The 25,955-nt window shown below is 35.4% G+C and overlaps 2 protein-coding genes across 2 annotated transcripts; one reads left to right on the plus strand and one right to left on the minus strand.

The window, feature by feature from the left end:
• Nucleotides 1–3,991: 3,991 nt before the first annotated feature.
• Nucleotides 3,992–9,181, minus strand: LOC115977015 (serine-threonine kinase receptor-associated protein-like). The gene is made up of 8 exons (XM_031098633.1): nucleotides 8,694–9,181; nucleotides 7,804–7,939; nucleotides 6,945–7,026; nucleotides 5,572–5,747; nucleotides 5,331–5,468; nucleotides 5,109–5,248; nucleotides 4,573–4,844; nucleotides 3,992–4,463 (listed from the first exon to the last, which is right to left on the minus strand). Exons 1-7 carry the CDS (start codon nucleotides 8,809–8,811, stop codon nucleotides 4,582–4,584), a joined length of 1,053 nt encoding a protein of 350 aa, XP_030954493.1. The 5' UTR covers nucleotides 8,812–9,181; the 3' UTR covers nucleotides 3,992–4,463; nucleotides 4,573–4,581.
• A 9,031-nt stretch (nucleotides 9,182–18,212) lies between these two features.
• LOC115977017 (26S proteasome regulatory subunit 8 homolog A) lies at nucleotides 18,213–25,711 on the plus strand. The gene is made up of 9 exons (XM_031098637.1): nucleotides 18,213–18,532; nucleotides 19,859–19,956; nucleotides 20,154–20,378; nucleotides 20,519–20,581; nucleotides 20,682–20,845; nucleotides 21,370–21,526; nucleotides 21,623–21,721; nucleotides 22,474–22,584; nucleotides 25,261–25,711. The coding sequence occupies exons 1-9, from the start codon at nucleotides 18,343–18,345 to the stop codon at nucleotides 25,399–25,401; spliced, it is 1,248 nt and encodes a 415-aa protein (XP_030954497.1). The 5' UTR covers nucleotides 18,213–18,342; the 3' UTR covers nucleotides 25,402–25,711.
• Nucleotides 25,712–25,955: the final 244 nt, after the last annotated feature.

The following is a 25,955-nucleotide window of genomic DNA, read 5'->3' on the forward strand; positions in this document are numbered from 1 at the left end:
CAGTAAAGGTTTCTGCCCTAAGTGCCATTTATTCAAGTCGGCATTATTATGCCAGATAGTTCCAACAAGCACAGAGTAAGATATTTTTATTAATTGGGATTTCGGCCCCGAGCATCGTTCATAGTATAAAAATAAAAAGATAAAAAAAATTACAGGATAGTACGTCTATTCACGGCATAACTATTTCGAAAGAAGAGATAGAATGTACGAAATCAAGAAATGACGACCTTTATTAATGTAAAGAGGTGTTCCAGCGTACAATGAAGGGCTTAAACAAATCCTATATAGAAAATGAGTTACAAGAACAATTAAAAAAAAAAAAAAAAAACAACCACCAACAGAAATCTTGTTAAGCTCGGCTCCTAAGTCTTTCCAAACTCTGCCCCAGTGGCACCCATATTGAGAGGAGGACCTTCCTTGGTGGGAGAGGAGAAGAAGAGGAAGAAGGAAAAGCACCAGGATGGATCTGGTGGTGGAAAGAAGAAGAAAGAGAGTCAAAAGGAGGCACCAGTGAAGGAAGAGAGGAAGAAGCAGGGATACTTTGTCCCTGCGTCAGTCCTAACTCCTAACACGCTGGTGCCATGTTAGTTATGCTCATAAGAAAGCGGCTGGTACTGATAATGGGTGATCCCAGCTCAGCCGCACCAAAAGTTTGACGCGACGAGCCCCTGCTTCGGATTTTGACTGAAAGGAGGGTGAGAAGTATCTTGAGTCTCTCCCATCCCTGCCCTGACCGAGCCATTTTTAGCTTCGCAAGAACGTAGCATTTCTGGGAAGGGCATAGTCTCTTCATTCCCACTCCTATCTTGGACTTATCACGATTTAAGATGTAAGCAAGCGGATAAGGGAAGCTCTGGGGGAGGCTAAGGATTCTCAGACTTCAAAAGGATTAAAAGGGTCTCTATACAAGAGAAATAACCTCTTGCTTTTCTTCTTATATGAAGGGCAAGACGGAAAGTATTTAATCTGTCCAGATTTCCAAGAAAATCGGTAAACGAGAAAATACCCGTTCCACTTCCCCACACCGTCAATAATCGTCGAATTTAAATGGTCTCGTAAGGGGAAATCATTAAAGGCGCGTTTTGGATAATCAAACGGTAGGAACGCATTGTGGATGAATTCAGAGGAATGTCTCGTAGCCCAGTATGTTTCCTGGGTAGATGAAGAGACACTAGCATTAATGAAGGACAGAGTTAAACGAGCCGTAATAAAGGCTTGGCATTACCAAAACCCTCCTCTCCAACCAAGAGGTCAGACAGCAGGATTTTGAGGGGCTATTGTGGGGCCCAATAATTTGTGGCCCTGGCCCATTTGTTCATTGGGGCCCAAGACCCGAGCCGAGGAAGGTTATAGCCCAGGCTCGGTAATACAAGTACAGAATAGTTTTGGGACACAGCCAGGGATGATTCAGTCCTCGGCATGTCCGAGGTCTCACTGGAAGGAAGGGCAAAAACGGTATAGGAGCAGTTTGAAAAAATCTAAAAATATTTAGGTCTACAGAGAAGGATACGCTGGAAGGCATAACGACCAGAGAAATCTGCCCTTACTGCTATTCAATACTCTGCACCTGACAGAGCCATACTCTCCAGCTTTTACAACCACCCCCAACCACTCTGGATATGGGCTGATGAGACAAGTATCAGTCTTGGAAAAGTCGATCCTACACGTGGACGAAGGATAAGGAACACATGCGAGTATAAAAGGAAAAGTAAGCAATCCAAAACGTGGCTGGGAAAAATGGCCAAAAACCAAAGCCTCCCAGCCCGCCTCCAGGAGAAAAACTTCTAGGGCGAACGCAATTTAACTATGTATTAACATCACGAAAAACCACCGTCTGGTGACCAAGGCCTATAGCCTTTCAAACCCACACTCTACAAATGATATTGTTTGGGTCTTTTTACGTACGAACCCAACACTGTTATGGGTCATTACAAATTGCGTCCTTACACGCACCTATATATCGAACAATTCATAAGCACTTATGATACGCCCTTACGATACAAAACTTTTTGTACACAATACGATATATATCATACAATACGTATCGCGTATCATACGATACTGACAACTATGCCTCCAAGCACTTCGTGCATACTGCACAAGACAATGTCAAATAAGCTAAAATGGTGCAGAGGTTAGTGTGAATACCTCTTATATTTCGAATATTAGAATCATATTTTAGATACTAAATTGCTTGAGTTGAAATTTAAGGATCAATTGTAATTTTAACATAAATTTAATTAGTGAAGCCTATTATTATGTAAGAATGCAAGAAGTTGAAATATCACTCTTGGAGCCGCGAGCGTGGCATGTTGCAAACTTTATTGAACAAAATCATGCCTGTGGACTAATATTTTTCATCTTTAGCCCAAGTATAATAACTAGTTAGGGCAGCACGTGCAAGGCACGCGCTTATCGTGGAAAAAAAAATACTGTAATAATTAAAATTAATTATAGATTTTATTTGTATTATAAAACAAAGATATGAATCATTTGATTTTAAAAATATATAGAGATTTACATTAATCAAAGGTAACATTAATTTTAAGAATTTTGATAATTATGTCCTAAAAAGTTAATCTCATTCGTTTAAGAATTTTGATCAACCACAAAGTTAGGGTAGCTATTTAACATATAAATATTTATTTAACTATAATAATTTTTTAGTACCTACTTGCTAAAGACAATATATCTATTTTCTAAAAATTTCTAAAAATGATAATGAATATCATCATCTTTCAACAATAAACAACTGAGTTTTGCTAAGAAATTTAAAATTAAAAAAATTAAATTAAATAAGAAAAGGCTTGTGTCATTAAATGTCATCATTCTAACTTTCTAAGAATTTTTATCATTTAAAACTCAAAATACGTAAAGAAAATTTTTAGGATGTTAAAATTTAGCTAAAGTAATTTAGACATTACACAATAAAATATTTTAAGAATTATAAACTTTCATTAGGGTTTAACTAAGAGTATAACAATATGATATATTTGCTCTTTTCCAAAATATTAATGGAAAAATTGCATGATTTTAAAGTTTAAGGAAGAATTGTAAACTACCCCAAACATAAAGGATGAATAATGTTTTTTTCCTAAATTTTTGTTTTTGTTTTTGTTTTTGTATGCAAAACTATGTTTTTTTTTACTTAAAATAGTGTGTAAACAAAAAAAAATACAAAAAGTCAACCCAAAAAAATTGTATGTAGAATAGTGAATTTTGACTCAACAAAATTGATTAAACCAACTTGGTACTGTACTACTGTTCAAAACTCAAAAAAAAAAAATAGAGAGACAAAGTGGCTTAACAAAATGACACTGTAGATGTACAACACAAAAACACTGGATGTACAATGCAAAAACACTATACGCGCATTTGTGCTTTTATATATAAGAAAAAAGAGCACAAATCTATGATTGAAAAAAAAAAAAAAAAAAAAAAGAGTACATATTAAACAAACCAAAAGTATTGTAGCTTTTATATATTTACCTAACAAGTGGCATAATATTTTCACAAAACATTTATTTTCAGTTGTGGTTACTCACAATTTCATATTTTATTATTTTATTTTAACTTATAGGAAATTGGCGTCTCAATAATTATAAAAATATTGTGAAATTTATTGTATCAGTATAGCAATATATATAAGAGAAAAAAAAAAAAAAAGTTCAAACGGAAAAAAAACCTATAACTACTTTAGCTATAGTGCCGCTGTAACTACTGTTCAAAACTTAAAAAAACAAAAGTGCCTCACCAAATTTCCACTATAGATTGAAAAAAGTGATATGAACAGTATGTAAATACTATTGCGGCATAGCCGCTTTTCATACAGTTAATAGATTAATAGATAATAATAATAATAATAGTGGGTTTTCATTCATTGATTTGACTGGTCCACCATCGTTTAAATTCAGAGAAGGATTCTTTTTTTGGCTGAATCTTCAGCTATTTGATCATATAAAAATATAAATTCAACCCTATGCCTGCCAGCATAAGCATTTACACATTCACAATTAGAACAAAAATGCATGAGACTCACATGTCTGGGTCTAATCATCAAATCTTGCATCAGCTTTTGCAGTAGAATAGAAAATATCCAGAAGCAAGGGATTGGCTGTTAATTTTCAAAACCAATAGCCATATCAAAACCAGTGCTAGCATATGTGCCCAATCAATCTAGAAGACTTGGTGATACATTAACCAGGATCTGGTTAATGAAACAGAGATTGGAAAATTAAAATAAATCACAGGCCACAATCCTCTACTTTTATCACTGTCTGTTTTCTATTGATTTCAAAAGATTTCCAGAATAACGCTGTCCGGATGGAGATAGGGCTCAACACCACCTGATCAGCAGTCTTCCATTATACATACTACCATAACACAAAAAACAAAAGAGTGCAGATCTGGCAAGAAAGCTGTTCATCTGGTCTGATCCATATCTCTATGTAATGCAGCATTAACTGAAAAATTGTAAAAAAAAATCAATTCAGAAACTTCAGTCAATATCCGTAAGATGAGATTCTATCAAGGATAGCATAGCAATATGCCACAAATAGGCAAATAAAGTACTTGGCCATGTCACTCATTCACTGCCTCTTCCTTCTCTATGGACTTTCCCTCATCTGCAATGTGGAATCCTTCAATCTTGCGCGAAACCTCTTCTGCAGTTACCTTCACCTTTCCAGTCGATCCATTTGCTGTGAGTGTCTCAGTGTCATCATGAGTCAGAGGGCCTGTCTGCCATATTCTGATGGTTCCATCCTCAGATCCAGAGGCATATGACTCTCCTCCTGGTGAGAAACGCACACAGTGTACAGGACCATGGTGACCCTTATTGCATGCTGCATCCAAATAAAAATAAATCATTACAGCATACATATAAGAAACTCAGCGAAAGATTAAAAGATCTTTACATCCTCAGACAGGCCATCCAATCTAACCCTACATGCAGTTTAAATCGAAACATATTACAACTCAGACTATCAAATAAATAACCACATGGAAAATCAATAAACCCAAAAAAAAGTATGAAAAAATCTATACAATGAAATCACGTAACATTAGGATTTTTTTTAAGCAGATCCAATGTAAGTTGGAACACATACCAATCTCGTCACCAGTATGAAAATCAAATACACGAATCCACATATCTTCTCCTCCAGCAATAAACTTATTCCCATACTTTGGTTCCAATGAAGCTGATTCTACTGTGCACGGCATGTTGTAGCTTTTCACTAACCCAAAGCTTGAAAACAAATAAAAGATCATAAGCCATGAGAGCTGCAATTATGGCACAAGAAACAGACTAAACCTGGCTTGAAACTCACTAGTTTGCATCCCAGAACTTAACAGTAGAACCATCAGCAGTCGTGATATAGCGACCATCTTGACTCACTTCAGCACTGGTCACAGATGACTTCGTCTCAAGTGTTTGGACTATTTTACCACTTCTTACATCCCATAATCTGTTGTAAATTTACTAGAAACTTAAGTACAATTTAGGCAAAAAACATTAGCTTCAACAAGTAATACTCAAACAAAAGTGGCTTCAACAGTGCATGTTTATACCTTACACCCCCCATATCAGTACAAGAACTTAAAATTGTCTGATCACTATGAAGCCATGCAACAGTTCTGACTGAACCAGGAGACTTATCAACTTCTCTTGGAGGTGCATCTGGACGATTTAAATCATATATACGAAGGATTTTCTCTATTCCCCCAGTGAGTAAAAGGTGTGTGTCCTGTTCTCAGATTGAAAAATAGAGTGAGATACACAGAAACACATAGTTGGGAAGAAATAGGCAAACCCAAATTTTAAGTGTCCACAAACAACTATTCCCCATTTCAACAACAGACAACATAAAAATGAGCAACAATGAATGATTCCACCAGAACGACAATAGCTATAGTGTAAATGGATCCAACCATAAAAATAAAATAGACGCTAGCTAAAACCGAAGGATAACTAGATGAACAATAAGTATAGATAAAAATAAAGGGAAAAAATACTTAACCCCATGTGGTATTGTTTTATTTGTAAACCGTTAAAAACACCTGAAGATAAAGAGTAATTTGCTCACTGATGGGGTTTTGTGTATTTTTCCCTAAATTAAAACTGATGTGTACGGTAAAAAGTCCAAAAGGCAGTGTTGATCACAACAAGTTAGCACATAGAACTTGCACCGTACTTGCAGAAAAGTACTAAAGCAGCTCCCTAATGTCACGTCCACCAACAAAAATAGAAGGAATAACAACCAAAATCCAATTAAAGGTAACTCCCTGGAGAGAGATAACCATTTGGTAACTATTTTCATATGTACAATAATAGGCGTTCGTGACAGAATTAATATTGCCAGAAATTATTTTCTTGAATCCATTAAGGAGTGGTCAATGTAGCTTGAACCCTAAAAAATATGGGAAAGATAAGGCCCCAAGAAATGGAAATTACTCAGTATTTTTAACTGAGTTGCTCTAAACAAATCACTATACACTAATATTAAGTTTCCTCAATCCACCTCCCATATTTTCCTCTGCTCTGTCCATACACTCTGTCCATCTGTGTGCATGGATGCATGTGTGTGTGTGAAATCTGAAATACTGATGGAATCACTCATATACTTATGTACATAAATACAGGTAAAACTTAGATATAGATCCTAAGGCGCAATAAATTAGGTTCCCCGATTGAATTCAAACACATAATTGTATTGAATTTAATTGTCCTTGGAGAAGATAACACTATTTATACTTCATTGGGTCAATGCATCAATGTGTTTGAATTACATGGGGAACCTTATGTATTGCACCTAAGAAATTGTACCTAAATTTTCCCTCACAAGCACTTGGACAGTTGGACCAATTTGAAATAACCCAAAAAAAAGGAGTAATAATGATAATGAACCACAAAAAAAATTAAAAAAAAAAACCCTCAAATCTACCTCAGAAAAAGCACAGGCTCGAACAATGTGCTTGTGTTCAAAAGAGTGCAACTCATCGCCAGATAATGCATCCCACACTTTCCTGCACATGAAATCAAGGCACATAATATAATAACTTTTAATCAACACACAATACTTTTTTTATTTGTAATCAATAAACACAACGTAATGATATGTGGCATTCATTTCAGTCTTTCTTAGATTATGGAACTATAATGCTGAATATAACTACTTAAACTATAACCCCACTCATTTATTATTTTTTGGGGGGATAAATTATTAAAAACGAAACCAAAACACTCAACTAACAGTAACTGTGTTTTCTGCTGATAAGATGTAAAAGAAACCATCAAGTACAACAGCAGACTTGCCAATCTTCCAGCTTTTAGATAAGTAAATAAAGACTAGAAATGCATGGTCAATATGTTTAGAATACAGTGGAAAATAAGGAGAATATCTTTCAAAATGCTGTACAGACAATGCCAAAACCAAAAAGATACCTAAGTCTCAACAAAATCACACAGAAAATGCTAATATTGCACAGAAATAAACAATTTGAAAAAGTCTCCTGGGTAAGTTGAACATAAAAAAAGTTCCAATGGTTTTTTTTTTTTTTTTTGACAATTCAATTATCACAACAAGTGGGGTAGGGGGGATTCGGACCCTAATTCTCCTCATAAGGGAGACCAAACAATGCCAGTGAGCTTCAAAGCTCTTGGCAGTTCCAATGTTTCAAATAAATTTCTCTTCCAAACATAATTTTCAAAATGATTTTACTGCCACACAAAGTTTAAAGCATTCATCAAATGCATTAAAAGATCAATTAAACATAAACAAGGAAAAAAAAATAATCACATACGCAGTAAAGTCTGCAGAACCAGTAGCAGCACGTAAAGCATTAGTATCCAAGCAGCAACTCCACACCGCACCCTTATGTCCTTCAAATGTCCCAATCCAATCTCCAGTCTCTCCATTTCTGAGCATTGGATTAGAATCTGAGAACCACACAAGTAAAACTCAGACCATCACCTCCATTACATTAAACAAGCTTTGCAAGAAAAATTCATGAATTTACATGTGTCCCATTGCCAAACTTTCATGTACCATGATTAAGATCAGTGTTAATCCATTGGATTAACATAACATATTAAAAAAATTCCCTTATGTAACACTTTGTACAATAAAAATGCATATCCAACAACAACAAAGCCTTAGAACCAAAACTATGAAATTGGCTATAGATCCCCAACAGACTAATTAAAGTCATTCACATGTATTCTTCTCCAGCATTCTATTGTATCCAAAATCATACTTTCTATCACCTTCTTAATTAACACTTCCTTTTTTCTACTACCTCCACTAATGTTATTTTAGGTCATTCTCTACCTATGTTCAATCCCTCGACTTGAGTCAAATCGCTCTTCCTCTCAAAACAATAACACATATAAACAACTTTAAAATTGTTCACAAAACCACGGTTGGCACAAATATCCATCTACACAACTGAATTACTTAACAGCTACTAATTCAATAAACCAGTATCTCATTGCCTAACTAGAAAAATTAGGCACAACCCAGTCAATAACACCGCAATTTGCTATCGTAATCGATAACCCATTAATTCATTATCCAATTTAACATGACCAAATAACACTACTAAACAAACATCACAAGTTCCTATCTACCTCATCAAAACTCAACATTAAGATAAGAGAAATCAGAAAATAAATAAATAAATAAAATGCATACCCTTGCTTGCACTGATGAGGAAAAACCCATCTGGAGTAACTGGACTGTAAAACAGATCCACTACCGGCCGAGAATGGCCATGGCAAACCAGCGGAACAGCCACCCTTTTCTTTTCCATCACTTACAATAACAACAATACCAACAAAACCTAATTACTAACAGTTTTTTTTTTTTTAATTTAATTTACGGGTTTTTGTGTGATCTGTAATATAAATTTAAAAATATATATATATATATTGGAAACCCTAACCCTAAAAAATCTACAGGAAATTGGTGCGAGAGAGAAATGGCGGTATTTTGAACACAGGTGGGAATCAATCCACACCTCCTAACCCTCAACAATGGCTCTGATATATGATTACAAGTAAAATAGATATTTGGGATATGAAAAGTTAAGAAAGATAAAACAAAAATTGAAAAATTCTAATATATAAAATAGTATTTGTTAGAGAACAGAGCAAAGTGTAAGAAGGGCTAAGCGCAAAGGCGAAATAGAAGTGGATCTGCTATTATATAGCCTGCTGACTTTTACTATTTTTTTTTTTTTTAATATTTACATATTTCAGGTTTTTCCTTTTTCTTTTTTATTTTTTTCTTGGGAAATTTGATTTGATTTGGTTTTGATTTTGATTTTTTTTTTTTTACTACTTTTCAAGGATTTTGTAATCGTACATGCGGTGCGGTACTAGTACAATAGTACTAGGTTACTATATAAGCTGATCTGAATCTTTGAAAACATATGTATGTTCAAAAAAACGTTAATTTTGAAAAGAATAAAGTGGCATATATCCATAAAATATTAAAATCCGACACCGACATGACTAGTCGAACGCAAAGTAGAATGGGACCGAATAAAAAAAATAGCGCAATCTACTTGCCTTTTAACCTTTTTACTTAGGGTCCGTTTGGATACAGCTGAAAACTGAAACTGAAAACTGAAAAACACTGTAGCGAAATAATTTTTAAATGTGTGAATAGTATCGTGGGACCTATTTTTAATGAAAAAGTTGCTGAAAAGTGAAATTTGTGGATCCGTGAACAGTACACGATGTGCTGTGATTGGTCCAAAAAAAATTTGAAAAGTCAAAGTTTGCGGCTACTGTTCATTGAACAGTGCATGAACAGTAACCGCAAACCCAAAACGCGTGAAAGAAAAAAAAAAAAAAATGAAAAACGCAGACGCAGGATTGGGCGAAAACGCCCAATCCAAACGCACTCTTAGTTGATGTTGTTGGTTATCCAATCCGGCAATACCTGAATATTGTCTTAGATGGCAGACCATATGTTATGCTATGAGAAAGTGTGATCTCGTGTGGCCAAGATGATAGGATAACTCTCCATCCTAACTCTATTCTGCTTGATGATTCACTTATCTCTTGGCACAATAAGAAATAAAAAATAATTTTATAGCTTACTCCTCCTCAGAACCCCTTTTTGCTTGATGATTCACTTATATCCTGGCACAATAAGAAATAAACTTGTAGTGGGTTGATTAATTAACTCATTACAATAAATTTCTTTATTTATGAACCACACCCCTAATCCTCGATACTAGACTTGTACAAGAAATGGTCCGGTACGAGGGCTTTCCGGCTTAGGCAACCAATGGCCAAGCTTAGGAGTTCACAGGATATGGTTCGAGGGGAGAGAATTCTGCTAAAGCTTAGCGAATATGTCGCTTTGAGCATCAATGAGCACTCCAAAACTCAAGTCAACTGCTAATTTTGGAAAGCAAAAGGTTGAAGGGAAGATCTTGAGCTATGGCTTACCTCTATTTAACAAAGACGGGGAAGGGTATGTATACTCTTTACAGCAAGTGTGGCATGGTAGGGGGTACTATTGCTCTACGAGGCTACTTTTGCCTGATGGGATAACCTCTTGCTGAGACAATTTGATGGGACGAGGTAGCTTGACCACAAGTAGTGCAATCGTGACTATCTTGGGTCGGCTTTGTCTTGGATGAATTTCCCCTTATACTCTTACATTTATTTAGTGGCTTCCCACTAAACTATTGTTGCTTAATCTAGCACAAAAGCATGGTATCGTGTCATAATAGACACCACTTTTGACCTCCTTTTATTACGAAAGTTGGAGAAGGATATGAGTGTTTCTTTTTTCTTTTCTTCTAGTACGCTTGTATATTGTAATATTTATATTGCCTACCTATACTTTTGTCTTCCATGAAAATGACTAAAATTCATTGAGATTGATTGTCACTTGATTTGTCACCATCCCCTTTAGGGTTATATACAATTTCATTGTATTGCCTCTCATGATTAACTTGCTAACTTCTTCACCGAATCACTTTCTCCGGTGCATTTTATTGAATTTTTTTATCAAAACTTAAGCTAGTTTTTTTTGTGATACATATTGATCCTTAATGGGACTCTTAGAATATTCAACCCTCCACTTTTATAGGCTCAATGTACTCTATATACTATTCAATTATTCATTTTGTACTATTTTTTTGGCTGAATAATAGTTTTCATGACCAAATGAAACAAAAACTACAAAAAGGCGGAACAATAACCATCTTGCTTTTAGTTTCCCCCATGAAAATTTTAGGGATGGAGGAGACATAGATCAATAGATGTTTCCCCATGGTTAAACAAAAAGGGCCCACTTTGTGATGTTGTGAGTAAGGGTCTACATGGGTTGGATTAGAGGGTTTCTTTAACCCAACCCAACCTTTTTGAGTTGAGAAATTTCTAACCCAATCCTTCAAATGTGTAGAAACCAACTTGACCCATGCCAACCCACATTGGCCATGTTGAGTTGTGATGGATCGATGGGTTGTAAATACATGTTTTCTATCTTGTAAAAAATTGGGGTTTCATAAATTATTTAAACACATTTTTCAATGAATTATTACAATTCATATAACATGCTTAAATTATATTCCAAATTTCCGAATTCATCAAACATAATTCTTAGGAACCAAAATCAATCAAACTATAAAATAAAAATAAGGATAACAAAAAAAAAAACTTATATATATGGTGGATCTAATTAGGTCAAATGAATTAAAAAAACTATCAACCCAAACTTTACCCGACCTGTAACTCAAAACAAAATTCCAACCAACCCAATTTACCAACCAACAAAAATTGTGGGTCAATTTTGTCGGTTGGTGAGTTAGATACATACCTGTAGTTGTGAGAAACCTTCCCTATAGGAATGAATAAGAATCCAATCAATAAAGGAATTTAAAATTAATATACTCCTAGCAATGATGGAATTAATAGCCCAATGACAAGAGGTTGAGGAGTCGAGTGGTGGAATTACATTCAATGCATGTCCTTCACAAATTACAAAAATAAATCCCATAGCTACTGTTCTTTACTCTGAGATAGACTGATTTAGCTTATGCTTTAAGGGGATCTTGGTCTTGAGTAATCTCTGTCAATACAAAGACAACTTCTCCTTTGTAATTCCTTCCCACTGCCACTATGCAAGCTTTTTCCTTATTGATAGCTGCATTGGAGTCAATTTTGACAAAATTTAGAGATAGGAAGATCCCATACATTACTCCCTGTACAATTGTATTGATACTGTACTATCATTGCATTTCATATTATCAACAAGGTTAATTGGTCTCTTATGTGCAGTTAACGCTTTGTTTGTTTCGATGTAAAATATTTTTAAGAAAATATTTTCATATTTTACTTAGGGATGGCAATTTAGATTCGACCCGCGGATACCGGGCCCGGCCCGACCCTAATGGGCCAGATTTTACCCGGTCCGATAAAGAATAGGGTCGGGTATGGGTTTTAAAAAAAAAAAACCCGAAACGGGTCCAAGTCGAGTCCGGGTTTTATCCAAAAAACCCGAAACCCGACCCGGATAAGACCCGGTTATATATATAGATAATTACTAAATTACCCTCACATATTAAAAACCCTAAACTTCTTTACTCCTCTGACCTCTCCTCATTTCAGGCATTCAAGAGTTTCAACTCACAACTTTGCCTCTCCCTCTTCATCTTTCAACTCTCACACCCACGACCACAACACACACAGCCACAAGCAGACTGAGTCCTCTGCCCCTCTCATCTTCTCACGTCGCCGCCGCACAGGCTTTACCCCACGCTGCCGCCGCACAGGCTCTCTACTCTCTCAACTCCGTTTCGTCCTCGCCGTCGTCGATCTCGCACTGTCGCACAGTCCTCTACCCCTTTCATCTTCCTCGCCCATTGGCCACAAGCGTGACACGGCCTCACTCCACCTCATTCTCCATTTTTTTTTTTTTTTTCTGGGTTCAGTTGGCCTCAATCATGTGAGTTTTGTGTTTGTGTTTGTATTTATGATTTCTGAAAGGGAAAAATGAAAATCATAGATTTGAAATTTGTGTTTGGTTTGTGATTTTGAAAGGAAAATCGTAGATCTGAAATATGCGTTTGTGATTTCTGTGTTAATATTTGTGATTGACTGATTGTGTTTGGATTTGTGTTTGTGTTTGTGATTTTGGGCCGAAAAATCATAAATCAAAATTTTTGTTTCTGATTTTCTGATTCTCTCGAAAAAAAAAAAAGTTTCTGATTTTGGGCTGGACTGGTCATGAGGGACGGGGCCCGCGGGGCCCGTGGGGCCCGTTGGGGCGGGTTCGAGTCCCGGAAAAAAATCCGTTTAGTAAACGGACCGGGTTCGAGTCATGGGTCTTGGCCCGCGGGTCGGTTCCGGGTATGAAAAAATCCGACCCGTTGCCATTCCTAATTTTACTGTGTTTGTTTTAAGGTAAAACATTTGGTCAACAATAAAATATTTTCAGTCAATTAAAACAACTAACACAAAAATTTGTAAAATATTTTACATTTGCACTTTCTCAGTCCATCCGACACGTCTGCCTCTGTCTCCCTCTCATGCTGTCTCAGTTTTGTACCCATAACCCAGTCCACCATTGATCCTTCTCTCCCACTGGCTCCACCCTCTTCAACACCACCTATAATCGGCTCTACCTTTCGCCGGCGCCACCCAACATCGACTCAACCCTTTGCCAGTGCCACACATCACCGGCTCCACCTGAGTTCTTGTTATTCTTAAACGTTCATCGGCTCCACTGATTCTTGGCCACCTCCATCGTCATTGACTCATCCATAGGTTTTTTTTTTTTTTTTTTTTTGCCGTTTGGTTTGGAGATCTGGGTTTTTGGATGCTTTATGGGTCATGGGTGGCTGGGTTTCAGGGTGGCGATAGATGGCTGGGATGGAGATGTGGGTCGACTTTGATGGTCGATGGCAGTTTCATTTCGTCTTTGCAGGTTGTTTCTACAGTGAATGGTGGCTGAGCCCTCCGATTTGAGTTTTTGGCTAGGTGGGTTTTTGGGTTTTCAATATGGGTTTGTGAATTTTTTTTTGGCTTTCTTTTGGGTGGTTTTGGAGTGGTTTGGTCAGATTTGTGGTTTAATGCTCATATGTTGTGGATTGTTGGTGGTTTGTGCTCAGATTTGTAGTTTAACAGTCGGATTTTTAGGTGGTGGCTGTCTTTTTTTCTCTTCCAGATTTAGTTTTTGGGGTGGTTGTTGGTGGTTTTTGCTTATTTGGGGTGGCTGGTGGTGGCTTGCATTTTCACGTATTTTCCTATTCGAAACACTTGAAAATATTTTACAGTAAAATTTTTACCATTTAAATATTTTACGGTTTGAAAATATTTTAACAGTTTGAAAATATTTTACATTGAAACACACGGAACGTAAAACGTGTGATTCAGTAATATATCATTGATTTTATTATTTTAACCGTCTTATGTTTTTTTCTTTTTCTATTTTTTGGTTGAGATAAACAGTCTTATGCTATTTACAAGGCATAAGTCTAATTGTCGAACACTTTTTTTTTTTTTTTGGGTTACTTTGCTTTATTATATTTTTAAGGATTTTACTAATGTGTGTCCTTAGGGCACACACTAATTTCCATTTTTGAAAAAAAAAATTTTGAGAATTGAAAAAGTAATGACAGTTTTTTCAATTGTCGAGAAAATATTTCTAAAAATAGAAAGATTAATGTATGCCCTTAAGGCATACATTAACCGGACCCTATTTTTAATGCGGTCCTTTAAAAAAAAAAAAAAAAAAACTTTCATTGCAGTGTGGAATATACCAATTTACTCACTTCCCATTCCTAATTAATAAAAAAGTGAAAACGTATAGCTAGCAGTCAAGCACCGTGTACCCTTAGTGCGGTGGTCACTTCACAAGTATAAGTACTTGTAGGGTGTGAGGGGTAAGGGATAGGGTTCAAGTCTTCAGGAGGGAGCTTCACACACATATATACTTAGATTAAGTTAGAGTATAAATTTTATCTTGTAAATAAATAAATAAATAGAAAAGCAGCCAGGCACATGCACAGCTTCAAATTATGACAATAATTTTGTTTATGGTGATGGTAACATAGTGTGAGAGTGCCTTTTTTGTGACACTCAGGCTTAAGGATCCCGGGCCTAAATAAGAGGTTTGGTGAACCGGGCCTTGACTCACCGCAGCTAACAAGCTGTTTAAGAATCAAGTGATACACAAGGGATGCTTCCTACAATACAAATAAAATGACAAACAAGGATATTCGTATGGAGAGGCATGCCAAAACAACAAGATAAATTTAACAGGATCAATAAAGAGGTACACAATAATGTTAAGGGGATCCTAAGATTAATGAGACATTTCATTAATGCATTCTTTGTTAAGTTACAGAAAGCTCACTAGGACGTGATACAAGGTTCAATCAAGCTCAAAAATTACAGTCTTGAATGGCTATTTCAGCCTTTAAAACTTGCAAAATTTGATTCTCTTTGAATCCGAGTATGTGCAATAGTGGCTTTTACAGGATACCGGGAAGCAATATTCATTTTTCCCTTAGTGTTTTCTTTCTTTTCACCATAACCTTGCTAATAATTCTTTTCTCTAGAAAATCTCTTATTTTTCTCTTTTTTTTCGCTGCCCCTTTCTTCGCAACCCACCCCTTCCTTTTATAATGGAGTTCTGGTCTTCCTGGGGAACCGTTGTTTCCCCTGTTTTGCCTTCTTGTGAACAGAGCCTATTCCGTGCCTATCACTCGGTAAGTCCCATTTCCCGTTTTTCTCATTCTTTCCTTCTTTCAGCTCTGACTCTTTTGAAAGTCCCTGGTTGGCCACCTTCTTTGGGATGTGCTGAGGTATGCCCTTCTCGGTATCACCGTTTGGCAATTCTACTTTTCCCCTTTCTTTCCCATCTGAGCGAAATCTTATTCTGCTAACTTGAAAACCGCTTGTTACCATTTTTTTTTTGTGTTTCTCTATTCTGGTTCCCCGAGGCTCTGTCTGCTTGTGCCATGAGAGGTCGCTGGGTTTCCTTGGCGCTTGTGTTCTTTTTCTTCGTTTCTTATTTATTTATTTTTTTTCTATCCTTTTCTTTCGAGCTGTCCTAGTCTTTCTTTTGACTGTGTGCCTGGAAGGATCCGCGCCTCTTGATGGTTGCTGAGAATCCTGACTACTTATCTTCTTGCCGTGGATTTCTTTTTCTTCTTGATGCTTCTTTGTCTGGGCTTCAAGCCTCCTAGGCTTCTTTATTCCTTCGTGGTCCGCTTGCACCTGCTTCCTTGGACTTAGCTTGTTCTTTTCCTTTTGGGCCTCCCTTATTATGATCCTTTTTAGACCTCAACACATAGTAATAATAAAAAAAAGTGAGATCTTTCATCATTAGAAAGTGAATATCTGTTTCTCAAAAAAAAAAAAAAAAAAAGAAAAGAAAAGAAAGTGAATATCTCGATTTTGAGATGCATAAAAATAAAAATAAAAAGATTGAGATGAAAGGAGTATCAAGTTTACTTAAGCAATGGATTTGGATTACATTTTACTTTTTATATCATGATTAGTTTCTAATTTTTTACTATTAAATGTCAACTTCATCATGTTTCTTTTCAAGACTTTATATGTTTCACTTTATTTTAATCATATTCTTTGCAGTGTACACAAGGAAACATATGTTCTCTCATATTCCCAGCAATGTTCCTGAGCACACTTATGGGTGCATAAAAAAAAATATTGAGAATAACTATTAACAAATTGGGAAAAGTTCACAGATGCACTAAGGGTATTGATTTAAAAAATATTTTTTAGTAACTTTTTATGGAAAAAGAAAAAAGCAGTTAACTTTTTGATGACTTTTTATATTTCTTGTGAAAGTGATATTAAAATTTTCTTAAAATAATTTATTAACTAATGCTCTAAGGATACTCGTTAACATGATCCTAAGAAATTAAAAAAATGCTTGTTTCTTCCCTATGCTTTCTTGTCTTTGTTGACTTGTGTTTTGTTCAAATATGTATATTTATTTAAAATATTTTTTTTAGTTAGATAACTCTTCATAAAGGGAGACCATCTTATTTTACTCTTCATGTATTTCTTTCAATTTAAATGTTTTAATAATTATTCTTTATAATGAGTGAGAGACGAGGATCTGAACTATGTTAGAAAATGTTTTTAGTCTAAAATAGTTTTAGCTATTTTATTTGCAACTCGGAAAACATTTTTCATGTGTTTGACTTTACAAAAAATTCCATAAAGGATGGGCTCAATGTTCATTTAAAGAATTTTGTAGATCTCAACAAACTTTAAGAAACCAAAGGGATCGAGGAACTAAGATGGTCGACAATGTGATGGTCGTAAAATGAAGGTTGATATATGGTGGTGGTAATCGCAAAACACAAATCATTATTTGTGATCGTAGTAGTGAATTGAAGGTCAATTTGGGGATAATGGTGATCTCAAAACATAGATCTATTGGGGATGATCACGAAACATTGATTAGTATTTTCAGTCACACCAAAAACCTTGGAGAAGATGTTTTAGGGTGAAATATATACAATATAGGTTCTATTTAAATCATTTTATTACTATCGCACTTCTTTAGCGTGATAGTCACTTAACAACAAATACAAGTTTTTGTGTTTATTAAAAAAAAAAAAGTACAAGCTCTTGTGGGTGGAGCACTTAGATACAAACAAGATCATTTTCTTTATTAAGACAAAGTTTAGCTATAAAATTGGTTGTAACTTAAGACTACAAACTTACTTAATAAAATAAATATTACTATTTTTAATACACATGTCAAATTTTGTGTCAATCAGATATTATTTACTATATTATCTATAAGTTTATATTTTATGCATAAATTTAAATTACAAAAACTTGTAATTTAAACAAATTTTTAATGACATAATTATTGATCTTTAATTTTCTATAAATTTTGTAAGCATAGAAGATATAAGAAAAAGATGTAATCCAATGATAGATTTATCAAAATTCACTTCCAATAAAAAGATATTGAGTAAATTTGTAGTTTTAAGCTACAACTAATTTTGTAACTAAATTTTGTCAGTTATCTAATTTTAGTGTTATAAAAAAAAAAATAATAAAAAAAAACTAAAAACTTCAACCAAAAAAAACGCAGGACCTAAGGCCCAACAAAAAAAGTGAAGGCCCAAGCCCACACGAACACACCGCTTTCCTCGCCGTCAAGAAAACTATCCGAGTCCTACATATAAAGTATAAATGGATTCCCAGTTTTATTTAAGCTACACAGAGCTACCCACCCAGCTTCTATCAATAGAAACTCAAACAAAGCGAACAGTAACTTCAAATTCAGATCCCAAATCGAAACCCTAACCCTAACTCTCATTCCGACGATGGCGACTGTAGGAATCGAAGCTGTGGCGGCGCCGGCGGAGGAGACGTGCTCGGCGAAGGCTTCGAAGCAAGGCGAGGGGCTTAGGCAGTACTACCTCCAACACATTCACGAGCTTCAGCTCCAGGTTCGCCAAAAGACTCACAATCTCAACCGCCTCGAGGCCCAGCGGAATGAGCTCAATTCTCGAGGTATTTTGTTTTATTTGAATCGAGATTCGTTAACCCTAAGCTAAGTTTTAGTCTTAAGAATTGGTTTTTTGATTGGAATTCTGCTTGTAATTTCGATTGGTTGGAGTTAGGGTTAGGGTTATATTTTGGTAAAAATCTTGGACTGTATGATAGTTTTCATACCAGTGAAAACGATATTAGGGTTTAATCTTTGAATAATATGTAGAAAAAAAAAGGTGGCGACTTTAAGAATGGATTATCAGTGATTTTACATGTGGAGGATGAGACGTGGCATTGGCAGAGCATTGACTTGAAAACGATATATGATATTATTCCTGCAATTTTATTTTTGGGTTGAAGTAACCATCCTAGGCTGAAAGTTGAGATTTGGGACTGATTGTTGTGGATCTTGGGAGCTATTCAGTGATTGTTTGGAAGTGTAAGTTTTGGTTGATTGGAGGGAAAGACTATTGAGTTTCAGGAGAATCTGAATTCTGAAAATTCCTCCAACCCACTGCGTAGAAATTCATAAGACCATCCACATATACTTTTAGTCACATGACTTATGAAATGAGTTGTGTGACTTGTTTAAATAACACAAGTGGATAGTTTTATGAGTTGGGTTGGAGGAGATTCTTTCAAACAGGTTTGGAGGAAAACTTTGCCGGTAAAGGAAAAGAAAAAAAGGATTGAATAAGCTTGGAAGGTGTGACCTTTAGTGTTTGGAAGGATGATAAATCAACTTCTAGTGATGGAGATGACATTTTTTTATTGTTAAGTTACACATGCACCCAGTTGGTTGTGGATGGAGATAACATGAACCCTCAGCCTGGGTGTTTATTGAAGTCTCTAGAAAGATACCTATGCTTTCCCAATTCATGAAGCATCATACGCTGCTTGAGTCACTTTGATTTCCCAATGTAATTTTTTTCTTGGGATAATATTTCCCAATGTAATTATATTACTCGTAAATTTATCACACCCTTTTTTTTATATAGAGTTGAAAAATTCCTATATCTCTGCAACTTCTATTCAATTATCAGGATGTCATTTAATCAATGTTTTGGCTCAAATTTCATGACATTGTAATGGGTGGATATGGTTGTCATGGGATGCTAAACACTAACTTATTTTTCATTTCTTTTTTTATTATTCTCTTCATTTGGGAATTAGGATGGGTGGCTAGTCATTAAGATTGATGGATTTATATAAAGTTGATTGCATAACACACAAATGTAGCATCTAATCAATTGCAGTAATTTTATTTTATGTTTCTAGATATATATTTTTTAGTTTCTTGAGTTTTGGTTAGGATTTGGTCAATGACACTATCTAAAAAATTGGCAGTGAGAATGCTTAGGGAAGAATTACAGCTACTCCAGGAGCCTGGATCATATGTTGGTGAAGTTGTCAAAGTAATGGGGAAGAATAAGGTTTTAGTTAAGGTAAGTAATATTCCTATATGAATGCACTCAATTGTAAATTTGCAGCTGCGCCTTAACTATTTCTTTTTTTGAAAAGTAATGATATTTTAGCAAGGGAGTAGACTACTACATGCACAAGGAGTGCCTTTTTGTTAATAAGAGATGGTTTGATAATAGTTTGAATACATTTTTATCTAATGTTTCATCTTGTTTCCCAGGTTCATCCTGAAGGGAAATATGTTGTTGACATTGATAAAAATATCGATATCACCAAGATAACTCCATCAACAAGAGTTGCTCTCCGTAATGACAGTTACGTGCTTCATTTAATCTTGCCAAGCAAAGTTGATCCATTGGTCAACCTCATGAAAGTTGAAAAGGTTCCAGATTCCACATATGACATGATTGGTGGTCTTGACCAGCAAATTAAAGAGATAAAGGAGGTTTGCCTCGTGTACCCTTTTACTTTCTGCATTTAAACTCCAATACTTATTGTGTCTCCATATTACTTCGTTGATTAGGGAGGCATATTAGGTGGTTGATTGATATAATGGTTATTCATGATTTGTCATTATCTTTTCAGGTCATTGAGCTTCCAATCAAACATCCTGAGTTATTTGAGAGTCTTGGAATAGCTCAACCAAAGGTAACATGATGTTGCCACATTAACTTGTAGGTTTATTTCTTTACTTAATAGACATTGAAGCTTATGGTTTTCACCAACTCTCTCTCTTTCTACATGATAGGGTGTCCTGCTATATGGCCCACCTGGTACAGGGAAAACACTGTTGGCTAGGGCCGTGGCTCATCATACTGATTGTACTTTCATCAGGGTTTCTGGTTCAGAATTAGTTCAGAAGTATATTGGAGAAGGTTCCAGAATGGTTAGGGAACTTTTTGTCATGGCCAGGTTTGTTTTTATCTTCTTAATAAATCACATGCTCAGTTTCTTCATAATGTTATATATGTGTGTGTGTGTGTGTGTGTGTGTGTTTCACGTGTTCCCCTGTTCTTCCTTTTGTTGTATTGCTTTTTATGCTTTCTTTGTAGCTGAATAGGCTTTGCTTTGTTTATGGAAAAATGGATAAGGAAAAAGAAAATTTTTTTCCGTGTTAATGCTCAGCTGAGTAGTATTGAAGTCTTTTCATACTATGAAATAAAATTCTGTGTCTATATATATATCTGGCCTAGATGTCTCACCAAGTGGCACCTTTGAATGTACAAAGGAACCACTTTGCAATTTAATTGGATTTTTGATGTGGTACAAAATATATTCATCTGTATCTGATATGTTTCAGTTGTAGAGTTACCTGTGATCATTCAGCAGTCTGAATACAAAAAAGAAGAGAGATTGTCATGCATTAATGTTTCTGGTTTTACAATTCTATTAAACTAAGCATTTTGGATATCAACTTCTCTCTTTTTCTTTGGCAGGGAACATGCTCCATCAATCATATTTATGGATGAAATAGACAGTATTGGATCTGCTCGAATGGAATCTGGTAGTGGCAATGGTGACAGTGAAGTGCAGCGGACTATGCTGGAGCTTCTCAACCAGCTGGATGGATTTGAAGCATCAAATAAAATAAAGGTATCGTGTGTGTTTTCAGTATGCAGATTGGGTTGTTTAGTTTTTGGTGCTTTTCTTTATTGTGACCTCTACCTACAATATCTTGATCTTTGACAGGTTTTGATGGCTACCAATCGGATTGATATTCTGGATCAAGCTCTCCTTAGGCCAGGGCGAATTGACAGGAAGATTGAATTTCCTAATCCTAATGAGGAGGTACATGTCACTGTAACCAACAGCATAGTGTTTTTGTGTATATTTTTGTACATATTTGCCCTTATTCTCCATAGTAAGTGCTTTTGTTTTTTTTTTTCTTCCTTTAAAAAATGTGTTCTAGTGTTTCTAGTTTCTGAAGGTTAATAGTAATTTCTCAGTTGTGTGAGATATTTTTTACTTATTCTTAGCACGCCTCAGTAATCTTAATCTGTAGTTTGTAACATCTTAGTTTATCTTGTGATTGGAAAGTGGTCGCTATGTGATGTTTGGTGGGTTATTTAAATTTGCTGAAATGTTGTTTTTCTAATCCTGCAATTGGCATTCTATCAGATGCAATTTGCAGCTCGTCTGTTTTCTTGTCTCATGTCATGTACTCATGTAGTTTTGATATTTTAATTCTAAAGCAACATCTTATTTAATTTTGAGTTCTTTTTAGCATGGAGTTTTCTGACCTTCCAGTTGAATATTCCTCTAATTGATGTATGAGTGAATTTTAGTTTCTTGTAGTCTTGTTTTCTCTTTTTAGCATTGCATTTTCTTGTGCGTTTATTCTTCCTGACCTTCTTTCTGAATATACCTAAGAGATATATGTTTAAATTTATATATGTTTAATTGGTTACAATATGTAAGAGTGAATTTATGAATATTTCAATTGGTGCCTATAATGTCTAATCTGAAATGAATTCCTTGTTGCATGGTAATAATGAATGTAATTCTTACAAGGTGCATATACTTATGTGTATAAAATGCAGTCTCGTTTTGATATTTTAAAAATACATTCAAGAAGAATGAACCTGATGCGTGGGATTGATCTGAAGAAAATAGCCGAGAAGATGAATGGTGCATCTGGTGCAGAGCTCAAGGTATGTTTCACACTAGATGAATGGGCTTTAATGTCTGGCTTTGGATGTTATTTACTTCTCCATTGACTGAGCCATGGCAGGTTGTGAGTAATTAGATGCGATTTTGGTGATTTTTTATTATTTTTAATTCATTGGTTGAACTTTAATGTAAGGAAGCATGGACACCGACACAAGACACAGTGACACAACAATTCTCAAATAATTAGGACATGATATCTTGGGGACTGGGGACACCATGTTTAAATAACAAATAAATACATATTTTTAGGTACATTTTATATATTTTAGGGCATAATTTTTTAGTACCAATCTGATATTTGGTAGTCATTTTATCTACAAACAATTCAATTTCAAAAAGAAATAGAACAATACAACTAAATGATAATTTTTAACAATAAATTGACCATAAAGTACTAATAAATAATAGTTTATAACTATAACTAATTAACAATTATAAAAAGAATGATTACAAGTCAAAATTTTACTGGACCTTAATTTAAGAGTGATTAAAAGTCAAAACCAGACCATAATTTATTGGTAAGGAGTTATCTTTAAGAACTTAATTAAAACTTTTATACTTTATAACTTTTTTTTTTAAAAAAGGGTATATTAAAACCCCATGTCTTGATAGATACGAGAGAGTACTCAATAGAACTCACTAGAAACCAAAAAAGAAACAGGGTCAAAAGCATTAGGAAGAATAGAACAGGGGCAGGTGGGTGATGGAGTTTAAACAAACAGTGAATTGGGTTTACTGACGAGAAATCAGTGATGGAGCTTTGAGAAATGAGATGGGTTGCTGATCTGACACTAACGATGGTCGACAAGGTGCAATTGCACTATTGGGCCACCAATCTAACATTGAGAAAGTTGAGGATGGCTGATGGTTTTTTTTTGGTCAGTCATGTCGTGACTGTATTGAGCTTGTGTCCTGATTTAAAAACAATTTTTTTGAATGACACTCCACAGACATGCATATAGCCTTCTGAGGTGTGTTCATGTCCAAAACGGACATGCGGCTATTTTTGCTGTGTTTGTGCTTCCTAGCGTGAAACTGTTTGGATATGTCCCAAAACTTTTGTAACCAGTAGTTTGTGGTGGTGAAGTGCATCGGCACCTATTGCTAGACACTTTTTTCCTTTTCCTTCTCTATTTTTTCATAAGCCATCATCTACTGAGAATCTTAATACCTAGCTCTTAAATATTTGAATTATCTTAACCAAATCTTGTGTTGATACTTGTAATGCTTGAGGGAGTCTATGCAGCAAAAATATGTGAACTTGAGTCAATTAGGTTAAACAGCCTTGGTTAAAAACTTCAAATTTGGAGATGACCTCTAGTTCAAGTGCTTCCTTCCTTGTGAAGGTGAAGTTTAGGTACAAAGTTAAACCCAGGGTAAGGGTCGTCAATGGGCCGGCCCGGCCCATGGGCATAATGGGCTATTAGCTAGTTAACGGGCCAGGTCGGGCTGGGCCGAAAGAGAAAACCTCAGCCCATGACCCTGCCCATGGGCAATGCCCATTTTGTCCTTAGCGAGGTGGGTTATCGGGTTGGGCCTAATGGGCTACCCATGGGGTTGTGTTAGCATATTATTTTATTATTTTTATAAGGAAAGAATCAATTTTTTATAAGGAAATAATCAATCTATTTTTTAAAGGAAAGAATTAAAGAATTTAATACTTAATTACAAATTTTTTTACAGTCAAATCTATTTAATTTTTTGTTTTGTTGATGAAAACCTATTTAATTTTTTTATTAAGGCTTTAAATGGTTTTTTATTTTTATCTTTAATAAAAAAAAATGTCAAATGGTTAATTCAAATTTGCTAGACTACTAGAAAAATATATATTTAGTAAACTAAATTTAGCACAATTACTTTGAGTATCTTAGTGGTTGAGGGAGTTTTCTTAAGAAATTCCTTTATAATATCTCAGGATCAATTCTTCATACACTTCCTATATATTTTTGTTATGAATTATGAGTTATTGGGCTGGGTTAACAGGTTGGGCTACTGGGCTAGCCCATTGGGTACCCATGGGCATAAAAACTAGCCCATGGCTTGACCCACTAAGCTAGTGGGCTACTCATGGGCCTCAATAACAACGGGCCGGGCCGCCCATTGGCCCGGTGGGCCGTCGGGTTTCTAGGTCAGGCTATGGGCCGTGGGCTATTTGATGACCCTTAACCCAGGGTGCATGTAACTTGCCCATAAAAATTTAAAAATTTCAACTATTTAAATAGATTCATCTCTTATTGAAAGTATTTGGCAAGCATGTCAAAATAGGCTTCATTCTTGTACTCAGGGAAGGTTATCACAGCATTAACCACAGGTTGTTTGATCTTACATATCAGGAAAAGAAAAAAAAAAAAGAAAAAAAAGAAGAAGAAGAAGAAAACAGGTTGTTTGATGTAATGCTCCCAGGTTATAGCTGCAGCGGCTGCTGTTGACTTGTTTGATTTTATTCAGTGTTTTCCCCCTTAAAGATTGCCAGTATTTTATTCAATTTAAACAATCTCAAGTCTCTTGGATGGATTTGGACAGAATGATAAGTATAGTCTTGTTAATTCCATAACGAGCTATTGCACTGGGCTATTAAAGTCTTCAGAAGTGAAGGATTGTGTGTTTTCTCTGTGCATAATCATATTGTCACACATTTTTTCCTTTTTTTTCTGCAGGCTGTGTGCACAGAAGCTGGGATGTTTGCTCTGAGGGAGAGGAGGGTTCATGTAACACAAGAAGATTTTGAGATGGCAGTGGCAAAGGTAATGAAGAAGGAGACCGAGAAAAACATGTCATTGCGGAAGCTATGGAAGTAGTGTTCCTATATGTTAATGTTTTGTTTCACTCCACCACCCTTTGAGCCATTGATCTGTGGCTTTGTTCTTTACACACAGCCAACAGTTCTGTTCTTTGTATGGATATAAAAAACAGTGCGGGGGTGCCTACACTTTGTTGAAGTTTTTAAAATACCACTGGCATCTTTGTTTATTTTGTTAAATATTCTTTTGTGATACATTTTTATGTAATATGTGTTTTACTTCAATTATCTGACAACAATGTCCCTTGACAATGACTGTCAATCTTTTATCAATCTATTGGTTAGACGACCAGAATGATAATTAAAAATCTGTGCTTAGTGGACAAGCACGTGGCTTAGTTTTCTGGGCATGTGTAGCTGTAGCATGGGACATAGCACTCAGGGATCAATCATAACATGTAGTGCTAGTTGTGCTCGGTTTTGGGCTTCTGTTCTCCTCCAAAAGAAAAGAGTTTTGGAATTCTATCAGGTTTCATAATGCATTGGATCTTACAATTTGATTCCTCCAAGCATTGGTTTAGTGGTTCTCGAGGTTTTATGAGATCCATGAGG

This window comes from Quercus lobata, chromosome 2, assembly GCF_001633185.2.
Source record: "Quercus lobata isolate SW786 chromosome 2, ValleyOak3.0 Primary Assembly, whole genome shotgun sequence".
Classification (NCBI taxonomy): domain Eukaryota; kingdom Viridiplantae; phylum Streptophyta; class Magnoliopsida; order Fagales; family Fagaceae; genus Quercus; species Quercus lobata.